We start from the raw sequence: 27,653 nt of genomic DNA on the forward strand, positions 1-27,653 counted from the left end.
TTCACACTATTCACACAATATTCACACAATTACACACTATTTACACACTATCCACACAATTACACACTATTTACACAATTACACACTATTCACACACTAGTCACACACTAGTGACATACTATTCACACACTAGTCACACACTTACACACTATTCACACAATTACACACTATTTACACACTATTCACACAATTTCACACTATTTACACACTATCCACACAATTACACACTATTTACACACTATCCACACAATTACACACTATTCACACAATTGCACACTATTTACACACTAGTCACACACTAGTGACATACTATTCACACACTATTCACACACTTACACACTATTCACACAATTACACACTATTTACACACTATTCACACAATTTCACACTATTTACACACTATCCACACAATTACACACTATTTACATATTCACACAATTACACACTATTTACACACTATCCACACTATTTACACATTATTCACACAATTACACACTAGTCACACACTAGTGACATACTATTCACACACTAGTCACACACTTACACACTATTCACACAATTACACACTATTTACACACTATTCACACAATTTCACACTATTTACACACTATCCACACAATTACACACTATTTACACACTATCCACACAATTACACACTATTCACACAATTGCACACTATTTACACACTAGTCACACACTAGTGACATACTATTCACACACTAGTCACACACTTACACACTATTCACACAATTACACACTATTTACACACTATTCACACAATTTCACACTATTTACACACTATCCACACAATTACACACTATTTACATATTCACACAATTACACACTATTTACACACTATCCACACTATTTACACATTATTCACACAATTACACACTAGTCACACACTAGTGACATACTATTCACACACTAGTCACACACTTACACACTATTCACATAATTACACACTATTTACACACTATCCACACAATTACACACTATTTACACACTAGTCACACACTAGTGACATACTATTCACACACTAGTCACACACTTATACACTATTCACCCACTAGATTCTGATTCTGATTCTGATATATATAAATTAGAAAAGACGATCAAAAAAACCCCTTCTAGTATGGCTCTAATTCCTGAAGCAAATGAGCTCCCCTTCTTAGTTTCTCTCTAGGTTCTCTTTGCCACTCTCGCCTTCTGCTTCCTCGGTGAGGGTTACGGAGTTCATGTCTATATTCTTATAGTTGAATATAGCTGTTTTTTTCTAATCTATTTAGTGTAAAACTAACCTATTATTTACTGGGAATATAATAAGTATGATTACCAAGTTCAACCATTCATTTTGAACCTTAGCCTTAATCTATACACAATAGGAAAACACCTAAGTGCCTGCGTAACAGCACCAACAAGTATAGAGTACATACCAGTGTACATACCATATACAGTGTACATACTACAGTGTACATACCATACATACCAGACTACTGAGTGTACATAATAATGCCATCTTTTACAGAGTTGTATTCATTTATAAAGTTTTATCTTTATTTATTAGCTTCCCCAAGTCAAAGGATGAATTATAAAATATTCATGTTTTTTTAATTTTTCTTTTTAAAATTTTCTTTCTTTCTTTCTTTCTTTCTTTCTTTCTTTCTTTCTTTCTTTCTTTCTTTCTTTCTTTCTTTCTTTCTTTTATATAATGTATTAACACTGACTCATGTTTCTGGGAGTGTCTTAGATGTCTTTACACTCAGGCAAGTTTGCACTATCATTATGATATGTTGTCCACATAGATAATGCACTTCTGTAAGTCACACTGGATAAAAGCATCTGCTAAAAGAGTGATTTTAATGAAACACTGCAAATATTTTTTTTTCTTTTTACACTATTCAAGTAAAGGAGAATGAACATAGTCAAGTACAACTTAAATTTAAAATGTCAAGCATTTTTTCATTCTTAAATTTAAAATTTACTAAGCTAAAAGTTAATTGGTTTGTGTCCTTAAAATGTAAATTCTGGTCCTTTTCTGTGGTAATTTAATTTAATTATAGTATTATAAACAGTTTAAGTCATGTGACATTGTAATGTGTAAAGTATTAGCTTTTGGGAAGCACGTATGGGTTAAAAACTAGCTAAACAAAGTCACTGGAGTGGTCAAGAATATTTTTCTAAAACAAAACCTGAAAATATTATAATTACAACTAAGAAATATGTTGTGTACAGTTTGCATTGAAAGGAACTACAGAAAAAAATCAAATTAAAGAATAAAAAATCTCCCATTTTTCCAAAGTTTCAATATCGGCAATTGTTTTGTCATCTTAACAACACAGATTAACAACAGTTAAATAAATAGAACATGATATTCACTTTTATCTCAATTACCTTGGGAAAACACATGTCTCTGTATAAAAATGTAAAAGACATACACTTATATCACTAAACAAAACAATCACAATATTTATCTCACAGTTTTTCATAGTTCAAGTTAGCAGCATAAATGACCTTTTTAAAAAGTCATAAAATTCAGAATGAACAAGAGAGTATTTCACAGAGATGAGAAAAATATTAGCTCAGTAAACAGAGCACTGCCACCTCCTTCCAAAAATCTCCCAGCTTGTTGGCTGATCCAGGGAAGTTTGTTCTGCTCTTTCAGTGTGAAGGGATAAACTGCAGTCAGAAGTAATTTCTAACTGGACCTGACCTGAAAATGGAGAAATCGCACTGTCTTCTATTGCTTGTTCTTTCCTTTGGATTGCCTTTGTTTCACCTGGCAAATGCTGTATTTATGGAGAAACTGGCTGACCGAAAAATATGTGCAGACAAGTACTGCTCATGTAAGTGAACGTCTTATGTAATGACATAAAAAAGTGCCTCATTTAACGATTAGCCTTTTAGAAAACCATCTCTATGGGATGAAATATAGTTTGTATGCTGTGTATATTCCTGTCTAGATGTAATCTCAGCAGCTCAAGCTCTTGAGGACTTCATTGCTCCTGACTGTAGATTCATCAACCTGAAGAAAGGCCAGATTATATATGTGTATTCTAAACTAAAGCCAGTAGATGGTGCTGGAGTCTTCTGGTCTGGAAGTGTGAGTAGCTCTGTAATTCTAACATCCCAGTTGTTGTTTCTGAATCATTTCCCTCCAGGTATCAGGCTCCACTATATGATCTGTTCATATATCTCTGTACTTGGATTTTCTTCCCTAAAAGATGTTTTTTTTTCTTTCTTTTCCTTCTTTCTACATTTTGCAAATACGTTAATTCAAAATGACTTACAATTGAGCTGGAAAACCTTGATATAAAGCTGTTACTGATCTGTCAGAAATACAAGTTTACCACAAGTCTAACAATTGGGGAGATAGCTTTAATAAAACAAAACAAATGCAAGATAGCAATAATAAAAACTGATATGACCACAACAGTGAGGTGAAACACAGAGAATGCATTAAAATGAGGGTAGGAGCATTGTGTTGGTACTCTGGAGTCTTGAATAAAGCAGTGTGTTAAGATATGATTGCATTAGGGTGCTATCTTCCATGAACAGGGAACAGCATGCTGAAAGAGAACGCCTCAATAAACGTTTATGGGAAGTAATGCAGTGCCAATATGTGTTTTTTAGAAGAGGAAATTGCTTCATATCAAAAAGTAGGATTTGCTTTTAATGACCAAGACCATATTTAGTGAGACAAATGGCCATGACAGAAAGTGCATTTCCTTCTTGGCACATGATTGACTGATTGGATAATTGCTTGAATATACATGTGCACAGGTGTTCTTAATAAACGGAGTGATGATAGTATACAGAATGCTCTTGAAGGAGCTGAATCTCCAGGTATCTCTTTACATTTGAGTAGGAGATATGTTGCTGTGCACATGCTGTATTTGCTTTTCGCCTGTGAATAATTCACATTTCAACATTGCTTAAAGAACATTGTTTGTGAAATCATAACACTTCTGTTTTGCAGGTTTATGGTAAGCGCTATGTGGACCAGATGGGTATCATTGGCTATTTCCCTAGTAACCATGTTAACGAGACTCAGATTTTCATGACGAAAACCATTGAAATAGCCACAACAGTGAGTATGCTGTTTCTCTATTATAGCAATAAGAAAATTAGGTCATGCCGTAATGACCTTCTCATTTTACGTGTTCATGTAGAAGATGGACTTCTTCTGCGTTTGAAAAGGAGACTACGTTTGATGAAATCCTGGATCCTGTTTTTTTCTTCTTCTATGTATTTTTCTAGCATGTGTCATTTAAAATGTTATCAGCTGATTAAACTACACGATGGGGAGCATTACCTGAAATATTATACAATAAAAAGCACTATAAAAAATGAGAAAGCATGAATGCCACTGCTCATTTCTATTTCTTTGAGTGCGTGTTCCTCTGTGTACAATATGTGTATTCGCTTCCTGCCTGTACACAATGAGACCTTGTGCTAAAAAGACTCAGCCTGACAGTTTTAATATCTCAACCTCTATGACTATTAGTAGTTATTACTAAATTCAATTTGCCATCATGAATAGTTGAATAGTGCTTTTGTTTTGCAGTGTCAAGCTGTTAATTGCTTATTACCATGGATGAAAGATTAACCTTATTTTGAAATCTTTATGTCTTTGAAGAACGTGAAATGTCAACAGCACTGATTGGATGTCAATGGAGCAGAGTAGAAAATAATCGAAATATTATCTTGTACAAAGCAAAAACCTTAATGTTACCGTGCCACATGGAGTGTTTATGAATCTAGCTGGACGCAAATGAACACGAGAAGTGATTTTAACTTTGTAGATGTATTGTAGTTAACATTGTGAAAGGTGTAACACAATGACAATATTTGCACCTGTATCTATAGTGCTTCAAATATTTGAGTCATAATTTGTAGTGGTTGTGGCCTAAACTGGAAGGCTTAAAAAAACTCAGAAGTAACAATTAAAAACACTGAGAACCACACAGATGTAGAAATGCCAGCTTTTTCATGATGTGTGACATTTCCTCAACTTCTGTTACATCACTCCAGTGCATTCACTGTTTGAATGCATTTTGCACCGCATGTCTTTCTTTGTCTCTTGTGGTTCATGTTTCAGAACTTGATCTTACCCACAAGCTTCATATCTAACCACTCACCAAAGAAAAACCTCCTGTTCGGAATAACTTACTCTGTATGGATGTGTTTTGGTACATCAAACAGACTGATCTTAGTATTATAGTGATGATGATAATAATAATAATAACAACAACAACAACAACAATAATAATAATAACCACAATATCATCAACAACAACAATAATAACAACAACCACAACAACAACAACAACAACAACAACAACAATAATAATAATAATAATAATAATAATAATAATTGCTCTTTCAAAACAATACAAAAAATGGCACACAGACTAAAAGTGGGTGCTATGCAATACTTAACATATTTTTTGTTTTTAAAATCGGTTGTACAATGATGTAAATGTAAATGACTGTTACTTAAAAGCCAACAGAAATGAATTCCTATCTGATACTAACCCAGTAGGAATCTGGTCAAATTAAAAACACCATTGAACACAAGGAAAAAGGCAGCTTATGAAACATTTGGTTGAAAGTGGATGGGGGAAGGTCTGGCCAGAGATCATGTCCCATATATTGAGGGAGGGGAGCTGCAGGGAAGTGTGTTAGTGCTCCATCTGGTACCAAGGGCTGACCTTGAAGGAATACAAATTACTTATGAAGATCACAGACAGAGTGAAGTTGCAGAAGACATTTGACAGAGTGCTAGTGAAGCTAGAAAATTGTGCTTTGGGAAATTATGTTCAGCAGATATTCAAGATAATCCAGCTTTAAGTTCCAGTTCGATTGAATAAAAAGTCAAACTGGAGTCGGTAGGGTAAACTTTGTTTCTATTTCCAATTCTAGCAGATTAAAAAAGAAAAATATGGAAATATGAAAGTGTCAGAGTGTAAAGATTCAGGCTGTATGTCATAAAAGTAGATGAGAACAAATCCCACTGAAACATGTGCTTTATCTTAGTAACTCTGAAGGCAGGTGATAAGTCAAACCTAAAGAATTATCTTATTAAACATGGGATTGCTTTCCCATCAAGAAAATCACACACACACACGCACGCATGCATGCATGCACGCGCACACACACACACACACACACACACACACACACACACACACACACACACACACACACACACACACACACACACACACACACACACACACACACACACACACAGTCAAACTTACTCTTACAACGGACTGACACTGGAGACTCCTTCAATAAATGTATAAATGTGATATAAAAATGTCTCCAAAAAGAAAACTTTATAACATTATTGTACATTGGTTTATTATTACTTAATGACCTCGCAAGAGTATGAGGTGGATGCATATACTACCTATATTATAGATACAGCAACATATAACGCACTGTCACGAAAAAACAAACATCACCATTAGATCTAAGAACAGCCCAGTGTTCTAATAATCTTCATTACATGAAAGATCTTTATCTCAGACACAAATACTGTTTGCCCTTTTACAGTCCCAACTTATTCTCCAGTTATTTGTTTAAAACATATATTCAGTAACTGATGACTCAGTCACTAAAAGCTGTTCATTTACTGAAACTAATGAATGTCTGGTTCGATTGGTCAGGGCTTAAGAGTTTAAAGGTTTAAACATTTCCTGTTTCATTTAAGAAGATTTCAATTACTCGATGTTCATGAATGAAGGACGTCCAATATCCAGTACAAGTAATTTGAAAAGCGATGGAACTGATAATATCGTTTTAGTTCATTTTTAGAGATATTTGTTTAAGCACTTGAAGATATTAAAACTTGTTTTTTTATATACCAGATCAGCAAGAGTGATAAAAATATATGAGCATGAAATATATGAAAAAGTCGACATGCGGTAGTTTCCCTGACAACAATCTGCTTGTATTATACCACAAGTCAAGTCAGTATTATTGTTACTGTACATGCAGAGTATAGGAAAACAGTGAGGTTCTGTATGAGTGCTTCAGTCCTTCAGGTCATAACGGGGCAGCTGACAAATATAGATTTGATGTGGAAGAAGGCAGGACACTTAATGTCAAGGTTGGCAATTTGGGTTTGTTATATAGAGTTAGGGAGAACTGTATGCTCTCTGAACTGCATGTTAATTTTCCTTAATGAGTAGGATTAAAAAATGAAGTAAAATAAGTCAGAGAACACGTAACATGCTGCCACACCTGAATCAGATTTGGTGGATAAGTTAATGAGGAAGAAAACAAGTAAGAAGCCAGCCACCTAAGGTTAGACTTGTGTATTAATAGATGCATTCTGTTATGCTTGTGTTTAGTTGTCTAGGGTCTATACATTGATTTACTACCCTTTACAGCACTTACTAATCCATTCCTGATTTAGTTTCTGAGTAGAGTATTATATTGTATTCATACTGATTATACTGTATCCTATTACAACTATAGCAATCCTAGTACTTCTTTTATTCTCATGAATTCTAATGTTCTCTCTGTCATTGTTAACACTATTATAAACACAAAAACTATATTCCGGTATTCTGAGACCAAATCATTTTGAACATTTTACAAGTAAACAGTGTACGTCAGCTTCAGAATAAATCCCCTTAGTTGAATAATAGTATATTCAACCCTAAGTCTTTGTGGACCAGTTAAAATTTATGTGCAGTGGACTCTGGAGGGAGGTAGTGGGTTTAGTATGTAGTGGATATCTGACATAAAGCCGACATTTTACAATTAATTCAGGGAGATTGAATTGCACATTTTATTATTTTCATACGCATACAGTTATGGCTGCTCCCTCCTCCAGTTACCACAATACAATAAACAATAAGCTTTTTTTTTGTTGTTGTTGAAATCACGTAAATTTTTTTTGCTATGCATTTTAAATAACCTTTCCTTTCAACACAAAAGCTGGAACTAGCTGTCTCTGAGCTCTCTGATGTGTGTGTATCATACTTTATTTCTCCAATATCCCTTCACAGCACGCTTCGACTCCCTGGACCCAAAGTCGATCATCACTTAGACAGCATCAGCATTGGACCGTTGCTATGGATACTGAAGGGTCTGTTGTGTGCAGCAGAGTGACAGAGGGAGAGGGCTAGACTGCAGAGTGTGCGTATGTGTGTGCATGTGTGTGGACACAGAGCACAGCTGTGGCCCTATGGCCTTTGGAGTTCCCATCTGAGAGGAACACAAATAAAATCAATTCTGGCTTAATCAGAAAGTATCCATCACTGTTTGGCTGATCATCATTGACCAACGTGTTTGACTTAGACGTTCAACACTGCATAGAAATATTAAAGGTAATCATCTTGTATTATATGTTGCAACAGTACTAGAACAAGATACTAGAACAAGAAGCGTCTCAGCCTTTCGTTAGTGTCACAACCACTCTTTACTTAATAGCATTACTCTTTTGAGCAATGCTATTACAATAAAATTCCAGTCTTAATTGGCTATCGACCTTCATGCATCAAAACCAGGACTCAGGCAATGTGTGTACTGTATTCCCATCTTCTATACTTTGTAATTTAGTTTTCCTGCATTTACTGGAACATATTTAATGTGGCCCTATATATAAATCCATAAAACCAAATATGCAGATTTATGCAAATATATTTCCACTGCTCATATCCACTCATCTTGGTGTGCTGTTCATGAACCAGAATATAATTGATTTATTAAAGGACACACTTACCATTCGTAAGTATTCATAATTACAGTGCCAAAAATAGGCTCGTACTGATTCTGCGGAACTTAATGGTCATTCCAGGTTAAAAAAATATCATCTCAATGGAACACTGTGAGCAGAGTATCTGGTCCCAATGTGGTGACCTTGTTCAGAGCGGTGATCATTATCTGCAATCGTGTGATGAGTTCCATGGCAGTGGTCAGAAAAGGCAATATTCTTTATTCCAGCTATGGTCACAGCGAACATGGTCAGACTAATGCCTCAGCCAACAGATCAATAGATAGAGGCTTGCCTCATATTGGATTTTCTATTGTTTAGCTAGAGCACACACACACACACACACACACACACACACACACACACACACACACACACACACACACACACACACACACACACACACACACACACACACAGGCACACACAGTTTTCTGTACCTTCCAAATACCAAAGCAAGAACAGATTACATGATACCTTGCCTCACTTTTTCTATATTTCACTACATCATTTCTTGCCTAAGTGAACAGAATCAAGCCAGAATCAGAATCAAGCTCCCAAGCCTTAAATACAATTGGATTTGCAATACGCATTGCACTGTAGCATAGCAAGAGGTCTGTTGCAAGTGTTCATAATTTAACATGCTAAAAAGTGAGATATGCAGTTAACATTTAAACAACACAGCATGAAAGTGTCATTGCCCACCTTCAATTCAGTTAAATCCAATTATATTTTATAGAGCTTTTCACAGCAAAATCACAAAGGACATTTTCTTTTTTCTTTACAGAAATCCATGTTTAGCTGACTATTCAGCGATTCAAAGGCAGCAAAGTTAAAGACAGCTTAGGGATGAAACCTTGAAAGGAAATCAAAAGGGAAACCCAGGCTTCCACTTTCTCTTAAGCTGGTTTATATAATTAATTATAATACAACAGTTCCAGGGTCTTTTCATTAAAAAGGTAAAGTTACTGTCTGTGTTGAAAAAAACAAAACAAAAAAAACACAATATGGGCCGTATTCAGATTTGAGAAGAAAATGTATATAAAAGTTTTTATTTTTTAAAGAAATTTGCACATATTTGGTCATTTGTCAAGTTTAATATATTGTGAACAATGTATATGAAGACAATGAAAAAAGTCAGCAGGGGCAGTGATTTATTTTCATGCTTCAGTGTCATATCATTTATGGCCCATAAGTGACATCTGAGATGTAAGCATGCTTGAATGTTTGTGGGTTAGAGGAACAATTCTTAAACCTAATGCAGCCATGGGCCACCATACTCAGAGATGTATTGTATGAACATCACCAAAATATTTAAATAGGTCTCTTATTATAGTGCACAAATATTTACCTGTAAGTGTTCGATAATATTCTAGCTATTTATTGAAGCCAACTATGTAATTTATATAGCTGTTTGTGTTTGATTGAGGTTTGGATTAAACCTATTCAATTCAAGTGAGTAATCTGTAATAAATAATACATTTAATTTAAGCCTTGGTGAGTAATGGTGAGTTGATATTTTCACAAAAATCACAAACCAGTGGGTAAAAGAATAGGTTACATATTTATAGATGATTGTGAATTGAAGTAGCAGTATCCACTAATAGTACTAAACTATAGATAGAGTTTTTATTTATCACTTTTATATCACAGGAACTGGGCTTCAGATCCTGCATGCAACACAGCCTTTGCTTTTCTCTCTTCTGTGAAATGGGGCAGAAACAGGTAATGGAGGACCCACACTACCCATACATGCAATACAAAACACAGCTGTTGTCAAGGAAAGGATGTTATTTTTCACAAGCACTTCTACACGTGAGCTTTCACGTGCATTCAGAAAACTCATGGTCTTAATAATTCCTTGAATATGCAGCTTTATATTTTCCAGGGATATTTGCAAAAGGATAAATTTACAAGTATTTTTTTCTTTTGTGATCATATAAATTGCCAGTGCCAGGTAATGGTTTTATATATTGCATGCATTTGATAGTGATCGTCATTGTTTCCTTTTCTGTATTTTTTATTGATCTAATTTATACTCTTTGCCGATCACCTGACCACGGGCAGTTCTCCGCTTTCCATGTTTCCAGCTAAACTCCACATTATGGCTCAAAATTGAAGCACCATCTTCTGAACAGTGAAACTGTTAAATATAATCGCTATAACAGCATTGCATTTTCAATAATTAAAGTTTTTGTCTTAACATTAGATGATAAAACATGGTCATATCATGTACATCAAGTGCCAAATGCTGTACATGTAAAAGTAAATGTACATCAGTGTATAAGCTTTACATTTTTTGGTGGCTTAGAGAAATATTCCATACATCTATAATAGCTTTATGTAGTCAATTTTCAGGTTATTTACTAGTCGAAATTTCAAGTGAGTCACCCTACTTCATGGAATTACTTGATTCTGAGTATTTTTGCCCAAACATAATTGCTTGATAATAATTTGTCCACATTCCACTGACATCATTGTATGACCTAAAGTCTCTTAAAACTAATGGATGTTGCTGGTGAGTCATGGTGATTGTACTATAACTAAGATTTTATACTGAACCCATGCAGCTCACATCATAAAGTACAGTTTGTGAAGTGGGCAGCCTATTTTTTTTTACAATAAAAAAAAAATAAGCGAATTTGTATTAGTGCAAACAACAAACTTTAGTCAAAAAATATTTAAGTTTGGTTTGCAATTCTGTCTGAGCTGTCCTCCATCTCTGGCAGGATGTTGAGCAGAGTTAGAGGTTCTGAACAGCACTCTAGCCTGGTAATGGCTGCTCTGAAAAACGTTGTCCATTGTGCTAATGATGACATGGTCGTGTTGAGCGAGGTCACGTAGCCTTTTTCACCAGAGTGTTCAACAGTAGGGTGCTTTCTGCCAGACAGGCTACATGGGCCATTAAAGTTTTATGTCTCACTGCCGCAGTCCCTACTGTCAAAGCCTTTAGCTCAGCATTATCTATTAATTAACCTATAGCTGCATATAACACAATCTTAATTGGCAGATTAAATATAGCATCTAACCATCTAGTGTTATATGATTTTGTGGTAAGGGGTGAAATAAAAATGTAACCAAAATGAAGATCCACCTTTTGATATGCAATACTAAATATCAAATATTTACATCTAATTGTGCTCTCAAAGAGTGGAATGAGACATGGGACAAAAAAAACGTTACGGACATTAAAACCTCAAAGTGGACTCCCTTTTCAGCACAAAGGGGACTCACAGGTTTGCAGACCTCTAAATGCACAAAATGCTTACAAAATACCTTCCATTGTCATCATATTATGGTCCTTTTGCAATATTAGCTTATTAGAACAAAGTTTGTCAGCAATGGCAGTAAAAAAACAGCTTGGTCTTCAAAGGTCATTTGTATTTAATAAAATTTTATGACACAGATATATGGATGAGTCGCCATTCTGTCAATGGTGACTCCTTGCCTTGTCCCCTGAGATCTGGGCTCCAGGTTCCACACGAAACTGTGTGGGATGTTTATCATTAAGGAAGAGTACTAACTAAAAGTGTAGCAGGCAGGAGACAGTAGAAGTGCTGTTAAAGTTTTGTGTAGCTTTTTTTCATAGTATTTATTGGTTCCGGTTATTTTCATAGTTTATTTATTAGTAGTTATCTGGCTTATTATCATTACTATCATAACCTGCGTGTATAAAACTAGGGTGTGTTGTATTGATACCATTCAGTTTAGTTCTCAACACTGATATATAATAAACATTTTTTAGGGTGGCTGTGATCAGTCTGTTTCTGAATTAAGGGCTTAAATTAACTAACTATAATTATAGTCAGTGCTCTTTGATTGTCAGCTTGGCATCAAAATGATATCAAGATATCAAACACATACCCTGAAGCACTGCATTATACAGCTTTAAAATGAAATAATGTCTCTATAAAGCACTGAAAATCTGTATTACATCAACATTGTTATTATCACCATTATGGCACTCTGTGATTTTCATTTCCATCAAATTATAGCACCAGAGCTCAGCTCAGCTCACTATTCATTCAATCAAAAGGTGAGCGCCTACATACATGAAACTACACCACGTTTCATGGCAGAAACAGTTCCAGGATGTGCTACATCTCAATGAGCTGGTGATTGCTCCACTGCTGTCCTCTAAATCCCCCTTTTGCCATGGTGGATTTGTTAATTTTGCTCAGTCTTTGCTGAATGTATGTTTGTCATGACAACCAATTACCCATAGCAAGAGAAACAAGGGTAAGTGAAGCAATCAAGAGACTTGGCAGAACTTGTGTCTTCACGGCTGTGAGCGATATTTAAATTCTGATTTTGCGCCTTCTTGGAGAGAAGCAATTAGAGCAAAAAGACCTACTGGAAAAACTGCGGGATGAATAAGCAAATTCACACACCTGCCACAGTGTGATCTAGTACCATCATAGTGACAGGTACACTGGGTTAGTACAGAGATTAGTACAGAGGGTTAGTACGCACACACCACACACACACACACACACACACACACACACACACACACACACACACACACACACACACACACACACACACACACACACACACAGTCAGATAAATAAGTAAACAGTTTCTCCAGTGCTCTGTTTTTTAATTTACAAAGTCAGCATGAAGTTTATGGATTAGTCAGGTTTGTTAAGCTTAATAGCATGTTTATTGATTGAACTTTTTTGCTTACCCTCTCATAGAAGCGAGCAATTTTGTTCAAAAATCCAGGCACTTTTTTTGTCATTCATTTTTATAGCCCTGGCTGTGACTAACCCTGCTTATTTTTGACTGAAATGAAAGCCTTTGGGGCTATTGTTTATCGGAGGCCTGTTTGATTAAGGAAATGGTCTAAGGAGATTATTGAACCATGCTCTGTTATTATCGACCCCTGGAGGGAGCAAACAGAGTTTGAATCAGTTGAAATTAGATTTTCAGCTCCTCATCCTTCATCACTCTCCTTTCTCATTTTAATACCACTATCAATAATAGTGGAAGATAACATGCCAAAAGCGTGGCAAATAGTTTTTCTTTTTACAATAAATAAATAAATAAATAAATAAATAAATAAATAATTACTTGTAATTAGTTCATAAGGAAATGTGATTTTTTTTGGAAAAAAAAACAATAAAAAAAGCACTCAACTAGCAGTTAACTAGCCTGGGGCATTTCAGGGACTGTTAATTCATCATTTTCTATTGCTTTTTCTCCCTAGTAGCATAAATTTAATGATAATGTAAAGCAGCAGTTTATCCACCAGGCTACATGAGACTGAAATCCAACATATATATCAGCTTTTCAACAAATGTTCATTTGGATCTTTGTGTTCATTCACAGCTACATTTTTCATTCTGATGAAATACTTTATAATTTCATATGAGGGACAGATAACAAAATAATATTTTATTTTATATTATATAATTAAGCATATATACAATATCATTATAACTATAACTTGTGCATAAGTTATTTAAACGAGCATTTGTATCTAATTTGTCCACAGATTTCACTTACAGTATATGATCAGCAAAATTAATCAATGCTGTTATCTAGCTTCTGTAACCTGCTGTATGGTTAAAGTGTAATACTGCTATTACCAGCACCTAGAAACTATTATACCTGCAATAGTAAGTTGTATCATGAACAAAATCTGCTCTTACCTCCTGCATACTAAAGCAATAAACTAATCTAATTCAGTGTTGTGTATGTTTATTTAGATGCTTGTTGAAAGAACTAGATGAAGGAAGTTCAGATATTATTTTTCGGAAAATCTTCTTTTATAAAGTCACAGTCAGCATGCAAAAGCAGTATGCTGTGCAGGCAGGAGACCATTAATCTGTCAGAGATCATCTTGGCAGTTTCACACCTCCCTGTTAAGACTTTTTTGTCTCAGATGGCTTTAGAATTACTGTTGTTTTCAAAAGTCAAAAGTATACACAGTCTGCCACTTTAGAAAGTGCCACACAGACTGGAAAAAACGACTGTCATTTAATATACAGATGTTAACATTAGTGAATATATGTTAAAGTTTAGCTTCATTAAAATCATATGTATTGAAAATATGAAAACAAAATTCATAAAAACTGCAATAAAGCATTACTATGCATGTATAATATAATTAGAACATTTATTACTGTAGAATTCTTTCTATCAATCAATTGGGTGATTTTGAAGAGTCCAACAATATTACACATTGTATTTATCCATTTCCCTTTTTGTTCCTTCTGGAAATGCTGGTAAGAGCTGATCAAATAACCAGCATATCACACACTTCACCATTGCAGAGTGACTAAAAAATCTGTTTGCTTTTCTAACGGAGTGTGTTCTCCTTGGTTAGGTGTTGCTTTTGTAAAGCTCTGTGTACAGTGTATAAGCACAGAGTACACAGTTGTATCATTACCATTAGTGCTAATGCTGTTTTGAGATGGAAAAAAGCCTCAGGACCACATCTAATCTGCCAGCTAATTTGCAGGATTTGCGTGAGACTGTCGTCAATCACGACCCATGTGTTTGTACTCAAGTAAAGGTTACTCGATTCTCCTTGGTTTTTTGACACGGTTATCCTACATTGTTAAAAGGTGTTTGTGGAAATATGCTGTCATCGGCCTGCTTAAATGGCATGACAAGTACTCTGAACATATGTGTCAGCTATCCACCAAACTAGAACCAACTAAATTTGTTTAGGCAAAAATAATACAATACGAGCTGTGGCAATTGATTTCCTACATGCTATATAAATAATATCATTGATTAAATTTATCACTTACATTCAAGTCACTTAGCCTCTTATTACTATTACAGTTCCATGAAGTCAGTTAAAGCTGCCACCTTTGCTTGACCTATGTTAGAGGGAATAAATAATGTCTGGGGATAAAACACATTTTTATGGCTTCAATCATTGATCACTGATCGATTACCATGAAGATTTAACAAGGTTAAAATAAAATCCAATGTTCATTATACAGCCCATTATATTCTGTGCAAATGCTGCAATTCAGTGCTGAATACAGCACAAAACATGCAGCGCTAAGCTTAAATAACCGATGGCTAAAATATCAGCAGTAGAAAGGAAAAGAAAGCAGAGAAAATTGATCCTGCCAATGTTGTGCCTAAACCCAACATAAAACAATAATAAATATTAACAGGATGTATAATCACATAAAAGATTATGTTCATCATAAATAAAAGTGATATATATAAGACATAACGAAACCCATTGAGATAAAAATGGCAGTTCTTTTTAAGAGATACAAGCATGCAAAATAATAGTGTTGTTATTTTCTAGGTGTATGGCAGTAAAGAAACGCCATCCAGCGACTCCATGCAGCGGCTCATTGAGCATTTAATAGCATGGTTATGTTTGCCTGTCAGCAACAAAATGAAAATGCCAAAATCCAGGTAGCCTAGCGTATCGCTAACAATACAGACAGCTTGTAATATCCTTCATGAAATCTATTTTAACAAGCAGAAAAAGGTCAATGCCAATCACAATGAGTACAATTCATTCAAAGGATTTCTGCTTTTGTGAAACAACAGCATTGTACAGTCATAAAACAGGGAAACGCATCTGATGTGGAACTTTAATAAAAACAATGCAAAAATAAAATTTTACCAATCAATGATGAGTCGTGCATTCTGTGTTACTTTTCTGCTACTATTTGAGTTAGCCACAGAAGCACCACTTGGTGGACCACCACTTTTTTGTCCCATTCTGTTAACATTTTAGAGATCGGCAGCTTCTGAAATACTCAAACCAGCCCATTTGATCTCAGCAGTCATGCCATGGGAGATCACATTTTATTCATTGTGCTGCCCTGTGATAGGCTTATTGGATATGTCAATGAATGTGCAGGTGTACATTCCAATTTTGGAATGAAATCTTCTTATGCACTATTAAACTTCAAACTTCATAAATCTTTTATTTTTCTGGAGCTTTTAAAGGAAATCTTTGGTAAGGTCTCTACAGCGAGCAGGACTAACAAAAGCTTTCTTACTTATGTGGTAGATGGCATTCATGCTCAATACAGCAGCTAGAGAAACGTTCTCAAGTGGGCCAGCAATTCTTCTTCTCTGCATTCAGTGGGGTCCAGACTTCAGAGCATATGTTGCTGAACAATAGAGCCAGTTTTCTTTTTTTGACATTGCATTTCTGCTCATATTCAGTCACACAGTAGTACTAAAAGGGCTGCTGCTCTCAATCTCTCTCCAGGAACAGAACAACTTGAATGAAGAGAGTGAAGTAGATGTCTGGGTTATTTTGTTCACTGTAAAGGGGGCATAGGGCAGCAGATAGTCTCAGGAAACACAATTTAACATATCTTAATTTGTCATCAAAATGATCTGAATTTAGTTAACAGCATGGTTTTCAATCATAATATTTAGCACTTTTTAGCAACTTAATCCAGCAAACCAATCAATAGAAATTTTGAGCTGTCATAACTCATGTGTAGTACATAATTGTATTCCAAATTTTCCCTGAATTACATTCCATTGTTTTTTGAGTGCCCATTAATTTCTGATTATAACAGTCTGTCAGTTGAACAGTACCAATGCCATAAAACTCGACTCAAGATCAAGCTGCCTCATGCATGCATGAAACAAAGGTTCTTTTGCCTTTGGCTAATTCTAAGATAATAAAACTGTCCAAGCAGCATGGGTTGTATGGCTTTTTTTATCACCTAAAAAAAGATGTGTGTTACTACACATACTTAACCCAGCACTGACTACAGCCATGAGATAGACCTAGACTTAAATATATGCAATGACATCTTTTTTACCCAAAAGGTAGTATGGTCCAGTAGCATGACTTTATCTAGTCTGGCACCATGGTAGTTTGGCACGAAAAGAAATTACACTATTCTATATATTGCTATAAGCATGAAATTCATCCACACTCTGTTGGTTCTTTCTATATCTATCAAAAACTTCATAGAACTTACATGCATCAGTTGCTGCAGCCAGTTACAACCACATGAAAATCTCTGCGTTATGCTTATAATATTCATTGGTATAAATGGCTGGAAGCTTAAAGCAGACTTCTTGTGTTATCCATTAGAATAAAAGGGTACTGGGAAAGGCACCAATCCTACAATATTACATTCCCAGTCATCTTTCTCCACTCCCTCCTTTTTGGCACTTCTTTGGACCTCGATATAATGCTCAGGGTGAGATTTATGAGAAGTGGGCATGCAGTGTCTCAAAACTGCATCAGCTTTTTTGCAGATTCACCAATTGCTCTGTGAGTGTTTTAATAGAGTTTGGCAGCTCCTGAGTGTCATATTGCTGCTGTGCTAGATTAGATGCTGCATTGCTATTTCCTTGGCTGTTATGTTTACACACGGAAAGAAATCCAGTAATTAAGGCAATAATCAGACAAAAGAATAATAATCTGAGTGAAAAAGCTGTTGCATTTTTGTTAAGAATGGACAAGAATTACTTTGAGTTACAATAGCAGGATTAAGATATTCTGTAAACACTTAAAAGCATGTATTGCATGCGCACCAGTGTTCTTTCAAAAATAACAGGAAACATGACTCACTAAAACCACATTAACATCTGGATTTGGTACACTTGGGCCAAAGAGTTTATCATTTCTGATCATCTGTGTGAAAACTGTGTCTATCCTCAGGCTACAGAATTGAAATCATATTTTTTGGTGAGTCACAGAGCCAGTGTGCCTATAATATATGTGCAGAGGAGATTTTATTCATTCATTCATTTTAACTTTAAAGTTCTGGTTAATTTATGCCATTAAGTGTTTCGAAAAGATTGTTTCGTAGCAGCAATAGTGCAATTTAGTCAATGAGCTTTTTGCAATGTGGGTTGTATTTATTATATTGTAATGGTAGGAATATTAATTGCAGGCCAATGTTGATTAATTTCAGTTTGCTGCTTTTTCTGCCTCTTGCTGTTTTATTCTGAACCTGCAACAAGTTGCCTAATTACAGTACATGTAAGTTATATAGGCAGTGATGACTGGTGGGAGTGTTAAAAATCTAATACCTAATATTTAATGCCACATTGTACAATGGGCTGATATCTACCCATTTTATGTAGACTAACCCTCAATGTTTTACACACTGGTTGTTATTTCCACTAGCCTGGCATCTTAAACATTGGTGCAGACTCAAATCCAGTTGGCTGGAGTGTACACATGCATTTGTAACTTCATCAAGGTAATTCTCTCTGATTTGGATTGCCATTCATTCTTCCCCTTCTATTTGTTTTCTGAAACAACTTCAGCCGACGGCAAATTGTGCTCTTTCTTCACTTTCAGCTGTCGACTTACATTGATGGCTCATTCATTAAGGCACACTAAGTGCTCAGTTTGGAATGAGCTTTAAAGTGAGAGGAAGGAATTAGTCTGATTATTCATCTCCCCTTTTCTCACTCATGCTTTCTTGGTAAACTTGTAACGAAGAACAATGTAACAACTCACTCTCTCTCTCTCTCTCTCTCTCTCTCTCTCTCTCTCTCTCTCTCTCTCTCTCTCTCTCTCTCTCTCTCTCTCTCTCTCTCTCTCTTGGTATTATAATATGTAGAATGTGTAACTCCCCCAAATCAAAACAAATAGTAGACATTTAGACTAATAAGAAACTAATATACTCACATTTTATTTGTCTATTTTGTAATGTTCTGCCTGCCTTGCTGTTGGCTCAATGAACAGCTGTCACTGACTTTTAATAGATACCAATTACTATATATGCTATGGCCATAAAATTTAGTGTGGCCATTGCGGTCTGGCAAAGTGAAACAAAAAAGTTGGGGTTTTTCTTCTTCCCATTATTATTATTATTATTATTATTATTATTATTATTATTATTATTATTATTATTATTATTATTATTATTATTAGGTCGTTAATGACAGCTTAATTAATTTTTTATGGTTTAAATTATTCCACTACCTTATAAATGCCCATGATTTATATTAAGAATATTCACTTTTCTAGAAAAACACCTGATATCGGATGCACAGATAAGTGAGCAGATATGGAAAAACACACAGCAAATCACAAGGCTGCCAAGGCAAGGGGCTCGTATGTCATTTGATTACAAACTGGGCAGTGGAAATATAAATAGCAGTGACACAGTGGTAGGACAATTTAGTTTCCGGTGAGAGGAGAGCGAGACTGATAGATGCAATTTAATGTGCATTGGCCTGGGCTTTGCAACATGACAAATTGTCAGTCGCCTTGTGTTACCGTGGGCACGGCATAGACGAGAAATTCTGCTACCCATTTGCTGGTCATGGAAGTAATACATTGCTTTAATGCAAAACTGATGATGTCACCAAGCTGGATGTCCTCACTGTGTTGGCTGTGTAATCACATAGAAGTAGAGTGCCTGAAGACACAACGCAAGGACACAAGGGTGCCTATAAAATCATTATGTGCATTCTTGTTCCTACAGAATCCTCTTGGGAAGATCTGAGTTATTTCTTTGGGTATGTCCTTTCTAACATAATCCCACTGACTGCACCAGCAGTAATATTGACACAGATAGAAAGGAGGAGATCATTTGGAGACTCAGGATTGCAGTCAATCCAGATGTACTGGATCTGATTATTAGTCTGTGTGAAAATCCTGGCTACTTACTATATCTACTAAATACTAAATACTAAATACTCACACCCTGGAACTTTGCTCCACTTTATTTGTTTGACTCAGCAGAAGAGAAATTCCCACCTTCTGAATTCTGCAGTAACATGTTCTACTTGTTTCCCGGGCAACAGTGTAATTCTGGTATCAAGACTTTTGTTGAGTCTGTATGGTGCTATTACTGTATAGTGATACTGTACTGATGTGATACTAGACCTGTTATTATGTATATGGGGTCACTAAATTAGCTCTAATGGAAGCATTTACAAGATTAAAAAAAAAAAATCGAAATTCAAGGATACTAAGGCTTGGGTTACCGTGTAAAGAAAATGACAAATAGATTCTTTTGACCTACTTTCAAAACATCAGTATGGCCAAGCTGTATGTATCGGAAGGATAGCAAGGTCAGAGCGAGACTTTTCCATCTGAGAGTAAGACACATTGCTATGTTGAGACGCACTGTCATGGGTCAGTGCATGCACTGTACAGTAGAAGTCACATCATGTTTGTGGGGCTTAAAAAAAAAAGACATGTTTGAATGTGCCCAAGCATCACGATTATCTTAATTCCATATGTTATGGAAAACCGTAAAAACATGTAAAATAACATTAGATCACATTCTAAAAATGCTGGGATATTTTTATAAATCAGTGGCTAGGTTTAGGTTGTTGCAGATATTTGGGTGACCTGAATTGTGTCATGTTGCATCAAGATTAATTTTCTGGATTCTTCCACTGCGGTTAAAAAAAAGTAGCAGAAATCAGCAGCAACTGCAAGAAATGCAAGATTTTATTCACAGTTTAGAATTTAACATCGAAAGTGTATGTTTTTGTAGTCGTTATGTAGGTTAGAACTTTCATCTTGATAGTCAGTGTTTGCATGCTTATAAAAAGCACTGTAAGCACAAGCTGTTTGAATAAATAAATAAATAAATAAATAAATAAATAAATAAATAAATAAATAAATAAATCCTGCATGCTAGGCCAGCATCCCAACCCAATCTCAATGGTTAATACAACCCATGCTGTGTTAATCCATAGTGGACTCAGTGGTGGGTTTCTAAATTGACCTAAATAGGATAGTACACTAGGAAATTTATTCAATTGGCAGGACTGGTAACACGTGGAAAGAATATAATCAGTGTTATCAATTTCAGTGACTCAGATTCATATAGATGAGTAACAGGTTACAAAGCTAATAATAAGCTAAAGGACTGTTGGTGGAAGTGCACTAGGGAGAAAAAGCCTTTTTTACTCAAGCACTACAGACTGGCAAAGCAAATTGTTTTTTCTATTTGTGGAAAAAAAATGTCTGGGTGTGTGTGCATGCAGGATTTCATCAGCATCTGAATGTCTGCTGGACAGAAAATGATACTTCACAAGATCAGAATTTATGTGAGCATATGAGGAGGAAAGGCTCTGGTTACTTGATCAGCTCAGTATCAGCATGCATTATCAAGAACTCCAGATGAGGTTTCTTTACCTATCTGGAGCGTAGGAGAGAAAATATCAATCACGGCTAAACTATGACTCCTATCATTCTTATCAGCAGCACAGTTTGTGCACCACTGTCATTTAAGGCAGCAGAGTTTCATCTGTGCGCCTCATTTAAAAGAACGCCGTGCCAATAGCAGGAGTTTTGGCACAATTAGGCAGGTAGCTTCCATCAGAAAAGCAGCAGCCTGAACATGACAGTATTAAGATATTGTCATTGAAATATGTAAGGATGTGCTGTTCATTTAGTTCTGATTATATCATGACTCAAATTGTTCTTATTGTTATACCATAGCAATTTGGGAAAAAAATTAAATAAAATAAAATTAACTCATGACATGCCATAGTTTAGTATTGTGAAACATCAATGAGACAAACTATTTCCTGTTATCGCTTACATTACTATTATAAAAGCTACATGAACATATCTACAGCTAAATGAACAAACTCTTATTATACTCTTTCTTTGATAATTAACAATATATTTTTTAATACATTTATAATAAGATTTATATAAATAGTCTGCCCTATATGTCACTGTGAATGAGCTGTTGCCATAGAAACAATAATGCACTGGACGGTGATTTGGACGGAAAAAACGGTGATTTGAATGACAGCCAGAAATGCTGGCAGAATCATGCTGGCATAGAAAATGAATCAAAACCTTCTGACCAATCATATTTGAGAATTCAACATTTATTGTATAATACCTGTTAGCAACATTTTTTACCCCAAGCAAAAACACAATGACACATTATACATAAATTATATTATTTAATATAATAATGATCCAGTTTCTAAAAATTTAAAAACTTGGAAATGTTAGCAGATGACTTGTGGCAAAGGCAAATGTGTAAAATCATATTATTACTGCAGAAAATAAATTATTATTTTGTTATTCATCCGTGAGACTGCGAGAGTCAGCTGGAAGGCTGGCAAACTGACAAAGAAAAAAGACAGAAAGTCAGGCACACACATTAATATTGTCAATCAAGTTTTGTTGGTGTTTAAAGCTGATCACTGGAAAGACAGTCATGGTTTTACACTTAGCTTATCAGCAAATTACCTTTAGGGACCATTAGACCATTTCTGCACTTATTAAACCACATGAAACATTTGAGGAAGATCTAAACTTCAGAAATAAAATGAATGTAGAGCTAAAAGTGCCTTGATGTACAGTACCAGTTCCAGTTTTGACCTCCTCTCTTTGTTGATTTTTTAAATAATATTTTCATAGAAGCTGTAAAGCCTTTAAACTACAGTAGCTCACTCATGTAATTACCCAATCAGCCAATCACACAGCAGTGCAATGAATAAAATCATGAAGATACAGGTCAAGACCTTAAGTTACTATTCACATCAAACCCAAATAATATTATAATGAATTATGTTGATGTTGGTGCCATATGGGGTACTATATTTCAGAAACTGCTTGATTTTACAGGGAATGCTATGAAGAACAAAAAAAACATTGAGTAGTTTTGCAGTGGGATATGTCTTGTTGATAAGGGAGGTGAAAGGAGAGAAACCAGAGGCCAGACTGGTACAAACTGATAGAAATGCTATGGTAATGTGTATTCAAATGTTCCACACACCAAAACTGAGATGACTGGGCGTCGATAGCAGAATACCACATTAGGTCCCACTCCTGACAACCAAGAACAAGAATCTGAAACAGACATTTATATGTGTCTACATTTATATTTATATATGTCTGGTTCTTGTAATAGAACATATTCCCTTTTTCTCTTACACACAAAGATGAATGCACAGTGAGTCTGTAATTGTAGCAGAAACTCTAAAGCCAAGTAATTATTTGGAGACCAAGACTGAAAGGTTGAATGGTAAAATTGTTATTTCATCAAGAAAAGAATACATTATTTTTCTATTTTTCTATTCTATATTCTAAAGTCTTTAGTTTGTAGATGACATACAAGCATTTGTTTTGAAGGTCTGAGTCTTTATTGAGTTTTATTCATTGTCACATTTTGCTCTGATAAAATATTATCAACTGAATGAAACTTAAACTGAAAAGAAACACAGCAGAATTACCTTGTCTTCTGGATATATACGTGTTTCATGTCATGTTTTTGAATAGTAGCTGGCATCGTCCATGCAGTGTATATGTGTTGATGCTATTTACACCCATTTTTTAAAACCACTTATTTATTCACATTAGCACTATTTCCCTTATCAATTTTATATTGCTTAATATACAGTGATGAGCCAAAATATTATGGCCACTTGCCAAATATGCTGTGGGTTCTTTGATTTAAGGCTCAAGCCTCTGATTAATACTCAGGCCCAAATGCATTGACAGAGATGAATGCAAATTGTTGTGTATTTCCATCAACTTATGTTATGCAATTTACAATCTACATGTTTGTCTGTTACTGTCATGGGGATATTTGCTGAAATGTTGTGAAATTATACATTTTATTAGATATACTGTGTTAAATGAGCTATTTACAGAATAGTTACCCACTTGATAATTAATATTTTCAAATCTGTACACAATTTCATAAGAAAGTGCATAGCAACCAAATTATTGTGAGGTTTCTTAGGTTTCTTTGTGGAAGCCATTATTTACATGTATATTTTATTTCATTAAAACACAACCAAAGAAAAAATTGTAACAGATTTTGCAGAACTGAATAAAATTGAGTATAATTGAATTAGACTGAATGTAGAGCACTTATATAAGCAGCAATGAGCCATCTGGATTAACCCTAAAGAATGTTTCTTTTTTTCCCCCTTTTGCCCACATGGCACACATGGTGTAAATATACCCAGAAGGCATATAGAGACAATAAATCTCTTGTAGCAAAAAATGCAAAGAAGACACTGTTCCAAAACGACTTGTAATTGAATAAATTGAGTAAATAATCTATATATGTCACCAGTGTAAAATCTCTTGATATATGTAGATCTTTGAATATATTACAGAAATTGATTAATATTCAGAAATTAATAATAAATTGTTTAGATAAAACAAGATTTAATCATGTGTTCTTGTAATTTTCTTGAAGAAATAAAACACTTGAGAGTGTGCATTACAGTGATTTTATCAGGGTAAGGGGGATTTAGTCACTCTGCTTCACATTGTGCCTCACACCCTTCCCTGTGATAAAATCACTGGAACCCAATTGCTTGAGTGACTTATTACTTTAATAGAGAAACAGTGTGTAGAGAGGGTTGAGAGCTTTATTGTCATCTAGCCATATATACAAGTACGCAGGAGAACAGTGTTTTCCAAAGCCTTTGTATGCAATATATTATAAGTGACAGCATTGAATTATCAGACAACATGGAGTATACAGTATACAGCAGTACAAATACCTTTTATTCTGTAATCAGAAATGCTTGTTGATATGAGAGGTATGAGCTGACAGAAAGGCTATGGTATCTCAAATAACCACTCTTTACAGCCATGGTGAGCAGAAAAGCATTTTACCATGGGTGTTATGAGTCTATTGTGTTGTATGAAATGGTTTACATAGAGTGTGCATAATAACTGATTCAAAATGAATTAAAATAATGAATAAGATATTGTGATACATAGTTCACCGGACGAAATGAATGAAATAAATAATATATAAATTAACAGCAATTAATAGACTAATTAAGAGGAAGTTCTGTTTTTTTTCTTCTTTTTTTTAATAATTTAATAATTAATTATACCTAATTGGGGAGTTCTCCAAGGTGCTGAAAGGGGCTTCTTATAGCAAGCAGAGGACGCGGGCGGAGAGACGATAATTTGAGGCCACGCCCACTGTAACGCAATTGGCCACCACGCCGCTGAACGTCACGTGAGTGAGAACCCACACGTTCAGGCCGCTGAATTATAGATGAAAGCGCTCGAGCTGAGAAATGTAGATTGGGTCCCGCGCGCGCGCACCTCACCTCACCGGACTTCGCGCAGCGCCCGACCGACGTTCCGACTCTTTTCCAGCAGTCCACAGGACGAAGAAATGAATCCTGAAAAAAAACCCTTCTGAAAGTCGTTTTTATTTCAAACAAACATTAAATCACTAAACAACACGGAGATGCTCGAAGCCGTGAAATGCTGGACAGCAGCCGTTCTCCTGGTGTTTACTGCATTGCTCCTCATCACCGGAGCCACCGAGGACGGGATTCTTACTAACCATCTTTTAGTGCAATTACACCAGGGAGGGAATGAAGATGCTCACCAACTTGCACTTGAGTATGGCTTTGGGAGTCCTAGACAGGTAAGATATCATCATCATCACATCACAAAACACACTCACTGGCTTATCATTTAAGGTCGAGATTGCTTGCTGTTGTAATGATCACACAACTTACAAAGATTAGTGACAAAACAACAGCCTTTAATAGCTCATGGTTTTAAGTTGACAAACATAATGCAGTAAAGAACATTTTCATAAAAAGCCTACAAACCATATAAGAGTCATTGGTTCAGTTAAAAGTGCAAAGTTTGCAGAGACGATGAACCATCGGTCAGCACTTGATGTTCCTCATTCTCGGGTGAAATGAAGCTTTGTGTTATGGTCAGTTAAAGTTTACGGACCATGATTTCATTAGTCGTTTCTTTTCACTAACAAGAATGTTAATAGAACACACACAGAATCACACCTTAATTCTAACACTTAATCAATACTGAATATAAAAGAATATACCTCAGTGGAAATATAATAACAAATAACAGCTTCTTTAACATCAGTCTTTTTTATAAATTAGTATCTACTGATATAAAGCGATGTATTAAATTGAATGAAATTAAATCGAACTACAAAATCCATTTGAGTTTCAAATCGTTTGTGCAGGTACAGACTGATAATACATACTGTCAAAATTATTCATTTACTGCATGTACAGCAGTCAAAAACTTGCCAATAATTCATCATTAAATCTTTAAGGACATGCTAAAAAATCAGTCTCACTGTAATCTTCAGCCATAGTGAGAATATTCCTATAGTTTAGAATTAAACAGATTAAATAACTAAATTAATCAGCAAAAGCCCTGTCACAATAATAGATGTACAGGATTTAAAACATACAGAACCACAGTGTCACTTGCTTTAAATAAGAAACAGAGATTTCTTATAATAGAAATCTGGCTATTTATGAAACATTAAATTAAACCCATTGCTAGTTAGCAATTCAGAAGTGCACTGACCTCCTGTGTCTTGCCACTTTTTATTCAGTCCTCATAAAGTGAATTTATTAGTGAATAGAGGATATTATTAATGTTATGATTGGTTTGGCCAAATGTCAAAATTTGAGCATATATGTGTGTGCAGTGGACTGTTACAGAATCTAATAATGTGGAACGCAAGACTTGTCTGGTCAGGCTTTTAAAAATTTCCTCTGATTGTAGCCTAGCGTTTCTATTCAGAAAAGGTTCTCACATACTGTATTACAGAAATTATTCTGCGACCCACTTCCTATGTGCACTTAGTACTTTGTCTCACTCCTGTTCCTATTTGAATCTGTAAACTGGACATCTTAAATTGATATTTAGTTCTTAGAAATCATATATATCAAACACAATTTGTCTTACTTACCAATCTTGGGCATTGTTTGACATTTGGTCTGGTTGTTGGTGTGTGAATACTAATAGTATTAAGCTTTTTTCACACTATTACATGTTTTGTTTATGGCTACTAATGCACAACAATGTACACCTTAGATTTTGATAGACCCTCATTCAAGCTGTTTGTCTTTTCTTCAAGCTTCCCTTTGGTGAAAGACTTTTTCATTTCTACCCTCGGGACACTTCAAAAACGAAGAGGAAACGCAGCCTACGTCAACGCCAGCTTCTTGATAAGGACCGGCGGGTAAGCCTACA

At 35.2% G+C, this 27,653-nt stretch overlaps 2 protein-coding genes across 2 annotated transcripts in view; both read left to right on the forward strand.

Annotated features, from left to right (window-relative positions):
- Positions 1-1,069: 1,069 nt before the first annotated feature.
- On the forward strand, positions 1,070-4,357 carry LOC113655381 (otoraplin). Its single transcript, XM_027165891.2, has 5 exons — positions 1,070-1,220; positions 2,666-2,846; positions 2,964-3,103; positions 3,980-4,090; positions 4,173-4,357. Exons 2-5 carry the CDS (start codon positions 2,720-2,722, stop codon positions 4,194-4,196), a joined length of 402 nt encoding a protein of 133 aa, XP_027021692.1. The 5' UTR covers positions 1,070-1,220; positions 2,666-2,719; the 3' UTR covers positions 4,197-4,357.
- Positions 4,358-25,665: 21,308 nt separating this feature from the next.
- The window catches only part of pcsk2 (proprotein convertase subtilisin/kexin type 2), a 30,580-nt gene continuing 28,592 nt past the window's right edge, over positions 25,666-27,653 (forward strand). The window contains exons 1-2 of the mRNA XM_027165931.2: positions 25,666-26,052; positions 27,538-27,642. Coding sequence (XP_027021732.2) covers positions 25,870-26,052; positions 27,538-27,642 — 288 coding nt within the window. The 5' untranslated portion in view covers positions 25,666-25,869. The remainder of the gene's footprint in view (positions 26,053-27,537; positions 27,643-27,653) is intronic.

This window comes from Tachysurus fulvidraco, chromosome 4, assembly GCF_022655615.1.
Source record: "Tachysurus fulvidraco isolate hzauxx_2018 chromosome 4, HZAU_PFXX_2.0, whole genome shotgun sequence".
Lineage (NCBI taxonomy): Eukaryota > Metazoa > Chordata > Actinopteri > Siluriformes > Bagridae > Tachysurus > Tachysurus fulvidraco.